The sequence below is a fragment of the Brachyistius frenatus genome, unplaced genomic scaffold, assembly GCF_029030835.1.
Source record: "Brachyistius frenatus isolate BFR_SWC_R1_liver_20210118 unplaced genomic scaffold, ASM2903083v1 Contig_4, whole genome shotgun sequence".
Lineage (NCBI taxonomy): Eukaryota > Metazoa > Chordata > Actinopteri > Embiotocidae > Brachyistius > Brachyistius frenatus.
In genome coordinates this window covers 927735-941000 of record NW_027210603.1, presented here as the reverse complement: position 1 = coordinate 941000, position 13266 = coordinate 927735, and the positions used below count along the sequence as shown (strand labels likewise).

Sequence of the window (13266 nt, the reverse complement as noted above, 5' to 3'; positions counted from 1 at the left end):
CGACTAGTTGTCTGCAGGCAAAGATGGCGGTGCGGAAGAAAGACGGCGGCCCGAATGTAAAATATTTCGAAGCGTCTGACACCGTTTCTCAGTTTGATAATGTCCGCGTGTGGCTGGGAAAGAATTACAAAAAGGTACTAACCGCATGTTTTGTACTCGTACGCGCGGAGCTCGCGGTTTTCAGCCCGAAATGTGGCCGCTTTACCTATTGGGCAGCGGCGGTGACAAAGAGAGGAGGGAGGGTGCTGCGGAGGTCCAGCTGTTCGACTCTCTCAGCCGGATACAAAAGGATGCTGAGCCGACAGCTGCGCCAGATGCGCACGCTAATGGCGGCGCGCCTGTGCGGTAGTTGTGGCTGACCCGACCTGAGAGCAGCCCGCAGTCCGACCTGGGACGATGGATTTCTTTCTTCTTTTTTTTAAAGGGGTGACTTTAGCCTGCTAGCGGGCTAGTTAGCTCATGAGCTAACGGTGCAGCAGCTCGGATCCAGATGTTGGCTGACTGGAGCCAGCAGCGGTGTTGGATAACACGCAGCGGCGTGCTGCCGTTCAGACACGTAGATCCAAGACAATATATGATGTAGTTAAAAATACAATAAAAACAACACCCACTCACACACCAGTAATAAAAGGTGAAATTCAGTAAATCCCGTCCTCACTCTCTCAATGGTAAAAAGTGAAAGCAGTGAAAGTTGCCATACAGCAGCCGACTAGTGTTTCCATGAGTCTGCTCTGACGTCCCTCTGCGGGTCTCCCCCAGTACATCCAGGCCGAGCCCCCCACCAACAAGTCCCTGTCCAGCCTGGTGGTCCAGCTGCTCCAGTTCCAGGAGGAGGTGTTCGGCCGGCATGTCAGCAACCCTCCGCTCACCAAGCTGCCAGTATGTCACCTTTACCCCCCCCCCCCCACACACACACACACACATCCACCACATCCCCCCCTCCAACTCACAAAACACCTGCATGACTTCGCCCTGTGTCTGACCGGGCTGTGTTTTCTACCTGCAGATGAAGTGTTTCCTGGACTTTAAGTCCGGGGGGGCTCTCTGCCACATCCTGGCTGCTGCCTACAAGTTCAAGAGTGACCAGGGATGGTAAGACTGTCCTTCTAGCTGACTTCAATGGTGCTGGTAATCAGACAGGTCACAGATAAAAGGGTGTAAAGTCGCGGAGCTCGGGTTGGATTGTGGCCGTGTTTCCGTTTCGTGTGTAACTCCAGTCTAACTTCCTGGTAGGCGCAGGTTTGACTTCCAGAATCCGTCGAGGATGGACCGGAACGTGGAGATGTTCATGACCATCGAGAAGTCCTTGGTGCAGGTGGGTTCGTTTCAGCGCTCTCGTCCATCAATATTCGTTTAAACTCGTCACCTGGACGAGTAAAAGTTGATCTGAATGATTGCAAAGACAACACGGTGGTTTCAGAGGTCGCACGTCTCCTCCGCTTACGTCATATCTACAGATCGAAACGCTGAAGGACGCGTGGTCATGTGACCACAGTAATCCTTCTTAATCAGTCCTGTAGATTTACAAGATCCAGATCTCCTCATCTGCAGAGGTCTTTTTTTTTCTTCTTTTTTTTTTTTAAAGGAGATCACAGGAAAGTTAAATGAATCCTTGTATATATGTGTTTAATTAATTTCACACATCGGCTGCTTTTCCTCCAGAACAACTGCCTGACTCGACCCGTCATCTACCTGAGCTCTGACATCGAGCCCAAACTGCTCGGGAAGCTGAAAGACATCATCAAAAGACATCAGGTGTTTTTTTTTTTTTTTTTTTAATGTTGTCACAAAAGTATTGTTGTTTTTTTAAAGATAAAAAGCGCGTATTTAATTGAAATGCCGTGCGTGTGTTTTCAGGGCTCGGTGACCGAGGACAAGGCCTCCAGCTCCCACGTCGTTGTTCCCATTCCTTCCAGTCTGGAGGAAGGTGACGCCTCCACTTCTTAAAAGTCTGCCTGTAGGATTTCTTCTCGGTTTGTTGTGCTGACATCATGTCCTCTCTCCGTTCCAGAGGAGTGGGTGCGTCCTGTGATGAAGAGGGACAAACAGGTGCTGCTGCATTGGGGATATTTTCCCGACAGGTTGGTTCATCTCTCGCACACTCTCCACTGGATCAGCCTCCGCGCTTGGTTTCTTTAAGGTTAAGCGCCGCGGTGCTTTCACACGCCTCAACGTGCATGTTTTTACATGGCTTGACCTTTGACCCCACCCATCTCTCTGTTTAGTTACGACACCTGGATCCCAGCCAGCGAAGTGGAGGCGGCGGTGGAGGATCCTCCGAGTCCAGAGAAGCCCAGGAAGGTAGTTCTTAAAAAAATAGATCTCAATTTAAACTGTGCAAAATATTTTTTTGTAATATTCTGTTTAAATACATTCTATGTTTAAAGACACATATTCCACATTGTTCAACTACATCATGAACATATTTTGTGTCTGCTGATTCCAGCTCTTTACTGACGCTGTGTACTTATTATGGGATGGAAATTTCCATCACGTTTCTTTTGTAAAAACTCTCAAGATTCAAAGAAATAAATAAGTTAGTTTCTCCAGGAAATCACAATCTTGAGATCGCAATAATTAACGCAAATTCAAGGAATCTCCACGATATTTTAGCGAGCTTCCAATTTTGCCAAATTGCCCCGCGATTGCTGTAAGAGATTGAACTTTGGTTTTGTGCATACAGTCTTTGTTAAATTATTATTAATTAAACATCATGTAAAGCTCTTATTCTGACAGCAGATGTATCCGTTGTTTCTATATTACAGTCACAGACCGTCTGTTCTGGAAAGATTTGTCACTTTTAGACTCTTTTTATCACTTTAAGCCCCGTGATGGTTCTCAAATTTCCACAATTTTACCGCTAAAATCTCATTTATAAACTCAAACAACAAATTAAATCCATTTTTGAGAAAATTCACCGCAAAAATCAAACATGTTTGATCTAAACAATCACATAATCCAAACACTGCTCTAAAGTAAAAAAAAACCCAACAGATTCATAGATTCCTCTCTTATAAAACTGATCATAAACAATATATATTAACCTCAAATACACTTGTTTTCTTTTTAATCCAGCTCTTACTGCCTAAATAGAACTTGTTCCGGTCACTGATGAGGGTAAATTGTACCATGTTGAAAGTAAAACGACAAAAACCGTGTTTCTGGTTGAACCGTGATAAAGATGGCGGTAACGTTTCAGGTCCACGCCAAGTGGATCTTAGACCTGGACCAGTACAACGAGTGGATGAACGAGGAGGACTACGAGGTGGGAGAGGGCTGCCCGAAGAGGAAGAGGATCTCCGCCAAGACGCTGACGGACGAGGTGACCACGCCGGACGAGCGGCGGGACAAGAAGCCCGGCAGCGCCAAGAAGAGGAAGCGCTCGCCGTCGCCCTCCCCACCCCCCCACCGCAGGAGAGCAAGAAGAAGAACACCAAGAAAGGGTCGGTGACGGGGACGAACTCCACAGATATCACATCAACAACAACAGAGATGATGTCATCTTAAACGGTGTGTGTGTGTGTGTGTGTGTGTGTGTGTGTGTGTGTGTGTGTGTGTGTGCGCGCGCGTTGACAGGCCGACGACCCCGTACACCAAGTCCAAACGTGGCCAGAGGGAGGAGGAGCAGGAGGATCTGTCGAAGGACCTGGACGAAGCATCGCCTGTTCCAGCGTCTGAGGAGGGAAACCCGGCCAAGACAAGTACGCAAGTCCACAAACACACTAAAATGGCAATAAAAACAACAACAACAACTTTTAATCCAAACTATTTCTCCGTCTCCCTGCAGATAACACCAAGAAGGACTCGGACTCCACCCCGGTCAAAGGAGGGACCGATATGGGTGAGATTCCTTAAACATAGAGACGCTTCTTTTATTCCACTGAGAGCTGCTAACGAGATCTTTCTTTTCTTTGATTCGAACAGACGAGCAGGAGGATGAGTCCATGGAGACGACAGGAAAGGTAAAGTACAACCAGATAAAAGAAACATAATCTGTACCACTGAAGGGAGGCACACCAGCATGTGGCAGAACAACACAACACTCCTCCTGTCACTTGACTGAAAGGACTTGTACCGTGACTGAAAGGTCCTACTTGTACTGTCACTGGAAGGTCCTACTTGTACTGGAAGGTCCTGCCTGTACCTGTGTCTTTGTATCCTGTACATTAAATGGTCACACACAGCTATAGGCTCATACAACCAGCCGAGTTTAGTCTTAGTCCTTTTAGTCACATTAATCTGTCTGCAGAGGCGTCAAAGTCCTTTTTTTTAAATTGTATTTTTTTAAATCATAAAAAGCTTCCCATACTCCTTCAACCAGGAGCTGAATCTATCATGACCAAAACATCTCCAGACTTTGGGTTTCTGGCTCCATTTTGGCCTCTTTAACATCATCAGGAGAACATTGAACCTCTGATTTGGATCTTTTTTAGATTACCAGTCTTATTTTGTTTCAGTTTTCCCGGTTAAATGCAGCTTTTTCAGCTTTTAGCACATCCGTCCAGTTTCACACATCCATGAATAAATCATTTCGACCTGCGTTAGATTTACGCCCTGACACGTGCGCACACAAACATCAATCGTCGTTCATGTCAATAAGCACCGACCCACCTACCTGTCGTCGGTGATCCCGGTGAATGAGTCCTCTGCCCCGGTGCCCTGAAGAAGAGACGCGCTGGAGACTCCCGTCAGCGGGTCTCTGCATCCTCTCCCCGACAGTTAGATGTCCCCGCCGGCCTCCGGTGGTGACAACAACCGGTGCCGGGATGTCCCGGTGTTTACCTGCGCACGCGCACATCTCGAAGCTCTTCCTTCGTCGTTAAGAATATTTTTTTATTTGACCTGCAGCGGCTGAACCTGAACTTAAATCCTCTTTTTTTATTATTATCATTAATGATGTTCAACTTGTTGTGTATAAAAATCCATAATCACCGTCCATAAATCCACATTCAGCCAAACCGTTCACCACTTTTAACAAAGAGGTGTTCACAGCTCCTCCAGTACCTGTTACCTGTCCTTTCTTCTTCTTCGGTTTTTACATCCATAAAGTTTCACTAGTGCCCCCTTCTGGTTTAATTTGACCACGACAGTCTTATAATTAGCCCAGTTGCACTCTGTAATCGCAGCTGTTCTTCCCTCCTTCATATTTTCTGCATTACATCAAACTCATTTCCTTTTCTTAACACTGATTACAAAATGTGTAACTACTGTTCAAGGTGCTGCGACATATTTTATAATCCACCAGTTATTATTCTTTCCCTTCTGTTGGTTCATCCTCCATCTTTTATTTTGTAGGACATTTAATTGTATTCTTTTGTCACAATATCCTTTTTCTTACTTTTTTTTATTTTAAAAGTTTAAAATTGATATTCAAATGACCGCTTCCTTCGCTAACAAGTCTGGTTTCACATTTTTGGAGATTCCTGAAAACATCCAGGGACATTTTGTTATTCCCAGAGAGCATGAGAATGGCTCATCTTGAATTCGTAAACATGCGTGTGTGTGTGTGTGTGTGTGTGTGTGTGTGTGTGTGTGTGTGTGTGTGTGTGTGTGTGTGTGTGTGTGTGTGTGTGTGTGTGTGTGTGTGTGTGTGTGTGTGTGTTAAAACAGGAAGAGGAAGAGGGCTCTCCAAGTGTGAAGGGAGAACCGGTGAAAGGGTCCGACCTACACGAGGACAACGTGACTGAGCAAACCCACCACATCATCATCCCGAGCTACGCCGCCTGGTTCGACTACAACAGGTAACAATCAACACACACACACACACACACACACACACACACACACACACACACACACACACACACACACACACACACACACACACACACACACACACATCTTATCCAAACTGTTTTCCCTTCAGTGTTCACGCCATCGAGCGCAGAGCCCTGCCGGAGTTTTTCAACGGGAAAAACAAATCCAAAACTCCCGAGATGTGAGTGTTTAATCTGTACACAGCACAGTTTTACATTATCTAATTATCTGTTGGACATTTTTACGTATGGTGCAGCAGGAAGTGATGTCATACTGTTTCCTTTTAGTTATCTGGCGTACAGGAACTTCATGATTGACACCTACCGCCTGAACCCTCAGGAGTACCTGACCTCCACCGCCTGCCGCAGGAACCTGGCAGGAGACGTGTGTGCGATCATGAGGTGGGCGGAGGACCGAGGAGGATATTTCTCATCAGTTTAAACACAATCAGTTCAAACTCTGTGTTTTTTTTTAAACTGTCCTGCAGAGTTCACGCCTTCCTGGAGCAGTGGGGACTCATCAACTACCAGGTGGACTCGGAGAGCCGGCCCACACCCATGGGGCCCCCGCCCACCTCTCACTTCCACGTCCTGGCCGACACTCCGTCCAGCCTGGTGCCGCTGCAGCCCAAGACGTCCCAGGTCCACATTACACACACACACACACACGCACGCACGCACGCACGCTCGCACACACACACACACACACACACACACACACACACACACACACACACACACACACACACACACACACACACACACGTTGTAGAAGCTATCTGACACGTGTCTCTCTGTGTCCCTGCAGACCCCCGCCACCCAGTCGATGATGTCGTTCCCAGACAAAGTGAAGGACAAGCCGGCCGACCTGCAGAACTTTGGGCTGCGGACCGACATGTACAGCAAGAAGAGCGGCTCTGTAAAGGTAAAATAAAACACAAAAACAAGAGGGTGGATGACAGGACGACTTCCAGTCACCGATCATAGAAACTAAGTTGTTGTGATGCTGTTGTGTGCAGAGCAAGAGTGCAGCGAGCTCCATGAGGGACTGGACAGAGCAGGAAACACTACTACTCCTGGAGGTACAGTCTTTACCCTCACAACACAAAAACATGGTAAAACCAGCCACAATAAAAACCGAAGCAGGAAGTGAGGAGATAACCGCGGCTCTCACCTTCCTCAGGGCCTCGAGATGTACAAGGACGACTGGAACAAGGTGTCGGAGCACGTCGGCAGCCGCACGCAGGACGAGTGCATCCTGCACTTCCTGCGGCTGCCCATCGAGGACCCGTATTTGGAGGACACCTCGTCGACTCTGGGCCCGCTGGCCTACCAGCCGATACCGTTCAGCCAAGCGGGAAACCCCGTCATGAGCACCGTGGCCTTCCTCGCCTCCGTGGTCGACCCCCGCGTGGCCTCGGCTGCAGCCAAGTCTGCGCTCGGTGAGAAGGAGATCATTTCTTTTGCTGTAAAGAAAATAAGAATATTTTGACATTTACAGCCTCCTGAAAAGCTGCAGACTGTAGCGGTGAGCTAATAGTTCAAGATGTTTTAGATGAATACGTGACGTCTCAAAGGGAACTGGAAGGAGGAACAATAATCAAAAATAAAAACACAAAACGCATTCATGGTAGCACAGAAAAGATGGAAGCAACAGTTCTGCATCAATAATCCTGCAACAAGCTTGTACATTCGTTGGTTCGTACATTTCTGAGCAATCAAATTTCTACAGAAGACTAATCGAGTCCTGATTTCTGATCTCTCTCCCTCTCAGAGGAGTTTTCTCGTATGAAGGAGGAAGTTCCTGCGGCGCTTGTGGAGGCTCACGTGCGGCGGGTGGAGGAGGCGGCGAGGGTCAGCGGCCGACAGGATCCTCTGTACGGGCTGGAGGGGAGCGGCATCGCCGGCACCGGCCTGGAGGAGGGAGAGAGGCCCGGTACGATCAACACGTGTGCTACATGTGCAAAATACATTTGCAGGGAGAAATGAAAAAGAAAAAGGAAAGAGTGATGACACAGGAGGAGAATATAAAACGTTCTGACTTGTTTCCTTTAGATGAAAACAACGATGAAAGTAAGAGTGAAAACCAATCGAGTGAGGAGAAGAGAGAGGCCAAGGTACGAAGCATCTTCACTCTGATAGCATAAAATATGTATTTTTACTCGATGAGCTGCTGTGAAGATAATCGTGCTGTTTCTCCACACAGGACAGCAAAGATGGAGCGACCGAGGAAGAGGAGAAGCAGGCGGAGAACGGCAAGAAGGAAGAAGAACGAGGAAGAGAAGCCGAAGGAGAGAGGGAGGCGGACAAAACGGAGTCGGAGATGGGTACGAAACGGTTTCTCTGGGAGATATCTGAACGATGAAGTCACGGGGGAAAATAATGAAACTTGTTCTTCTGTTAGGCGACGGGGAGAAAGAGAAGGATGGAAAAGAGGGAGCGGAGGAGGCCCAGAGAGACGGAGACAGCGAGGGAGAGAGGAAGGCGAAGGTGGAGCGGGATGTCGGGGAGGGGAACCTGGCGACGGCCGCTGCCTCCGCTCTGGCTGCCGCCGCCGTCAAAGCCAAGGTGAGCTTCGTCACATCGACGTCTGAACGCGGCGCTTCTGTCTTCATCCGTTTCCCTTCAGGTCTGAGAATCTCCTTTGCTTTCGTTCGCAGCATCTGGCTGCAGTGGAGGAGAGGAAGATCAAATCTCTGGTCGCTCTGCTGGTCGAGACACAAATGAAGAAGCTCGAGATTAAACTGAGACACTTTGAAGAACTGGAAACCATCATGGACAGAGAGAGGGAGGCTGTGAGTGAGGCATCATGGGATATGTAGTGTCAAAAAACTGTAGATAGTGTGTAGTTTACCCAGATCTTTGAACATCTGAGTGTGTGTGTGTGTGTGTGTGTGTGTGTGTGTGTGTGTGTGTGTGTGTGTGTGTGTGTGTGTGTGTGTGTGTGCAGTTGGAGTACCAGCGGCAGCAGCTGCTGGCCGACCGTCAATCCTTCCACATGGAGCAGCTGAAATACGCTGAGATGAGGGCTCGCCAGCAGCACTTCCAGCAGATCCAGCACCAGCAGCACAGCCAGGCCGGCGGCCCCCATTCCAACCAGGCCACCCCCACCGCTGCCGCCCCCCCTGCCCAAGGCCTGGCTCCGACTCAGCCAGCTCCCAGCACACCAGCGCCGCAGCCGGCCCCCAGTCCCGCACCACCAGCATCCTCCGCCCCGGCTCCCGAGTCCCAGCCGCCTCCGGGGGGCACTCAAACCTCGCCCCCTCGCCCCCCGGGCCAGACCCCGGCGGCTCATTCCAGCTCCAGCACTACACCTGTACTCCACGGTGAGATCGCAATTTAAACACAATATGAAACATTAATTTTGCATCACTTCCTTCAGACTGAAAAGCAAATGTGCACATTGAATTTTGAAAGTGTGACTCTGTAGCGCTGCGGGGTCCCGCAAGGTTTAGGTCTGGGTCCCGACTTGTTTTCTTTCTGCATCTTGTCTTTGGGCAGAGTTTTAAAGGTTTGTCTTATCACTGCTGTGAAGATGATCTCTTACTCTTACAAATTGTCTATAATGTCCAAAATCAGACAGCCCATAATTTTCTGCAGGTTTATTCTGATAAAGAATAGGTCCCTTCAATTAAAATGAGAAATCTTGGTTGTTTTATTTGTTCCCAATTCTTCCAGCCGAGGACTGTTGCTAAATTCAGGTGTCTCCGGCTGAGATGTGGATGATTAGTCATGCTTTTGTTCATCCGGTCTGGAGTATTGTGACTCCCTATTTACTTGTCTTAACCATTGACTGTGGACGTAGCTGCAATACCAGCGAGTGCCACTAGAGGTCGGCTCCAAAAAGCCTCCGGCTCCATAGACTCCCATTCAACTTCTCTCATCAAATCCAAAGTGAATAAAATGTGTCCATCAGTTATCTCGGTGTTGTTAGCTAAAGTCACTCCTTCTTATTAGTTTTCTGGAGGTCCATCTGAAAATAATCCCTCATTCATTAGAAAAGAAGATTCAAGAAGACCTGTTTTTGGGGGCGTGTCTGTTTGATTGACAGGCCTGTGGTGCAGTCAGGTTACAGCTATCGGTGGGCGGGACGTAGTACCGTCAGGTTTCCAGTCAGATCCAGCGCTGGCTCCTCCCCCAGCTCGTCCAAATATGGTCACTTCCTGCTGGTGACGGACAGACTCTGAACTTCTGACTTCATAATGTTCACAAACCAACGGGTGACCACCTTGCAGCTGTGAATGGTTGATGTTTGTCACATGTCCTCCTGTTTCCCCCCCTCACAGAGCCCAGCACTCCTCTTCCGGCGGAGACGCTGCACCCCTCGGCTCCGGTTCCTCCTCCGCAGTGAGAGAACAAGAAGAAATTGCCTGAGAAACCGAATGACTCTGACCACTCTGAATCCTGCCTGTGTCATCTGAAATGAAGAAGTCATCAACCGAAGGAAAAATGACTCATTTTCCATTTTTTGTTATTGTTGTTTTTTTGTTTTTTTTTCCAACGGGACAATATAATAATGAGAACGAAAAAAAATAATCTCTGAATGAATCCGCCTCTGCATCGACTATCTGCTGACAGATTCTCAAATTTACTCGGCTGATGAAGGAAATCGATTTTCATCCGGCGTGGCCGACTGGACGGCAGCATCTCATCGTTTTGAAACGCTGGAGCTCCGGTGAACTCAGCTGGTCTCACCAACATGCTGGCACTCAAGGAGACCAAGAGAAAAGACTCATCTTGTGTTTTCAGTGTTTTGGAAATTGTTGCATTCATTTTCCTGCAACAGTTTGTGAAGTCTCATGCTTCAGACCCTCCTTCCCCTTCTTCGTACTGTAGGTACTAATTCAAATGTATGTAAGGAGGACAAAAAAAGCACTTTTAATATGTTTCCCGAGGACTCATTGAAAGACTTGAAGCATCCATGAAATTGAACTTTAGCACTTATATTGAGCTTTCGTTGTCTTAAACACCTTTTCGTACTGAAGGTTTTGATTGGGAATATTTACTTTTTCCTTTTTGTTTGTGTTTACATGGACACATGGTCACTCTACAGGGTCTGGCCTGAAGGTCACATGTCTAAAAGAAAAACAAAAAAACAATGAAAAATCTGGATTGAATGAAAAAAGATTTGATTTAAAGACGCCACTTTGAAATTACATCCCCTTTAGTTTGGATGCAGTTTGAGAAAATGTACTGTAAACTGGATTTTCTGTTACAAACACGCCCTGTAATGATAATAAGGGAACTATCCTGAAAGTACTGACAGCTTGAGGTCCTGAAAAAACCTCCTTTTAAGTACCGTGTTCATCTCTCACACGTTCGAGGAAAACACGTCAGTGTGGAGCTTCGTGTTTTTGTGGATGAACAGGCTGTAGATTTGTGAGGAATGTAATTTTTTGTTCGAGAGGAGAATGACTGGAAAGAAAGTCTGGGAATAACGTGATTCTTTAAGCGACCACATTACAGTATGTGTTTTATTCAGGATTTGACTTTTTGTTACCTGCTAAACCAAAATGTTTTTATAGTCATGTTTATCTCATTTATTCCGTGAGTTTTTATTATGGGGAATTGAAGAGGATTTTTCCGTTTTGTGTTTTGGGCAGCTCGGTTTTTGTTGGTGCATTTCATGTTTTAAAAGATAGAAGAAATGTTAACACAAGGGAGCACCTTTAAAACAGCTGACAAAGGAGAATTGTGTCCTTAATATCTGCAACAATATCCTCACTTTTTATCCTATCAATTTTTATATTTTTTACTGTCTGTTTTTCCATTTTCTTTCTTTGATATGTCAACATTGTACCTGTATATTATTACCTTTGTAGCCTATATTTACCCTCTCCACCGCTGTGTGTGGTTCGACAGATCCGCCAGATCTGTTGGAGACTCGGAGCATGTGTGTACGTGAACGCATGCCCTTCAGATCTGTAAACCATGTTACCGTTCAGTTCTCTTTTTCAGTGCCATCTCTCGCGCATCTTCACAGAGTTTGAAGAATTTACAAAAAAAAAAAAAGGCACGTCACGTCGGTGTCCTGAAATATAATCCAGTCAGATGGTGAAACTTTACAGTTAATGTCCGTCAAGCCAGTATTGCAGTCCTCACCAAAGTCGTGAGCCTAAATGGACTTCTTTTATCTGTGTTATTATTACATTGTGTGGATTTTGTGATATGAAATAAGTGTCTGTTCAGTTTCTGTACGTTTTTCACTATGCTGAAGGTAGCAGCAGTCGCGTTGATTATTATACAGTAGAAATCAGTTTTTCCTCAGTAAACCATCACATCAGTGCTGGCAGTTACTCTGGCAGTTTGTATTAAAGAAAGAAAAAAAAAAGGTCAAAACAAAACAGGTTTTAATTACAAAATGTTTGGGGAAAAAATAAAAGATGTGAAGAGGAGTCACTGTGTCGAGTGGTTTGTTCACTGGCAGCACGAAGGAGTCGCATGACGAGGTAAATCTACAACAGTTTCTAAAAATGTAACAACAGAATGAGATGATTTGCAAATCATGTAAAAAAAAAAATAGGTCAAAGACAAAATATCAAATATTATTGTTTTATGAAAAATATATTCTCATTTTGAATTTGATGCCAGCAACACTTTTCAAAATAATTCAGGGAGGGGCAACAAAAGACTGGAAAAGTTGTGTAAAACAAAAAAAATAAAAAAAATAAAAAACACCTCGTTGAACACAACTAATCAGGTTACCATGGCAACAGATCAGTAACATGATTGGATATAAAAAGAGCATCCCAGAGAGGCAGAGTCTCTCAGCAGTGAAGATGGGGAGACGTTGACCACTCTGTGAAAAACTGTGGGCAAATGATTAAGATTTCACAATTCTGTAGTGGAAATCACTGCATGGGCTCAGGAGCACTTCTGAAAACCATCGAACACAGTTGATCGCTGCGTCCACAAATGCAGGTTGAAACTCTACAAGTTTCAAAGAGGAAACATATAAACGTGAAATGGAGAACTGTCCTGTGGTCTGACGAATCAAACTTTTAAATTATTGCTGGAAATCATGGATGCCACGTCCTCCAGGGTAAAGAAGAGAGGGACCACCCAGTATTTTATCAGTGCACAGTTCAAAACCTAGCATCCATGTTTCAATATGGGTTTACATGATTTGCAAATCATGCACAACACGATCTGTTTTTATTTACTCAACATCCCAACTTTTTTTTTTTCAAAAACTGTTGTAAATATACAAATCGTAACTTGTATATACATGTATACTTATATATGTATGATTTTATCTTTAAACTGACCTTGAAATCAGCAGCTAACATAACAATCTGAACTGAAGGTTGACTTACTTGTTTGTGTTGGAGCTTTCAGCTGAATCTGTCATAAAGATGGTCATGATCACATCAGCTCCAACCATCTTCAACTCCACCTGCTGATCTGAGACAGTTGACAGTGAATGGACTTTAAGTTTAGATTCTTTTATTAATGTATGTATGTCAAAAAAAATAATTTCTTACCTCGGGGATCTCAGTGAGTTGTTGTA

The 13266-nt window shown here is 45.8% G+C and overlaps 1 protein-coding gene across 1 annotated transcript; it reads left to right on the top strand.

Moving 5' to 3' along the window:
• smarcc2 (SWI/SNF related BAF chromatin remodeling complex subunit C2) lies at positions 1 to 12151 on the top strand. Its single transcript, XM_069708398.1, is given in 27 exon segments — positions 1 to 134; positions 760 to 879; positions 1007 to 1092; positions 1234 to 1315; positions 1663 to 1755; positions 1858 to 1927; positions 2012 to 2081; positions 2226 to 2301; positions 3200 to 3412; positions 3415 to 3443; positions 3577 to 3701; positions 3788 to 3841; positions 3925 to 3962; positions 5611 to 5741; positions 5867 to 5938; positions 6045 to 6158; positions 6245 to 6398; positions 6565 to 6681; positions 6776 to 6838; positions 6940 to 7198; positions 7531 to 7692; positions 7812 to 7873; positions 7963 to 8083; positions 8161 to 8324; positions 8417 to 8551; positions 8707 to 9082; positions 10043 to 12151. Coding segments are annotated over 27 exon segments (3162 nt in total). The 5' UTR covers positions 1 to 23; the 3' UTR covers positions 10108 to 12151.
• Positions 12152 to 13266: the final 1115 nt, after the last annotated feature.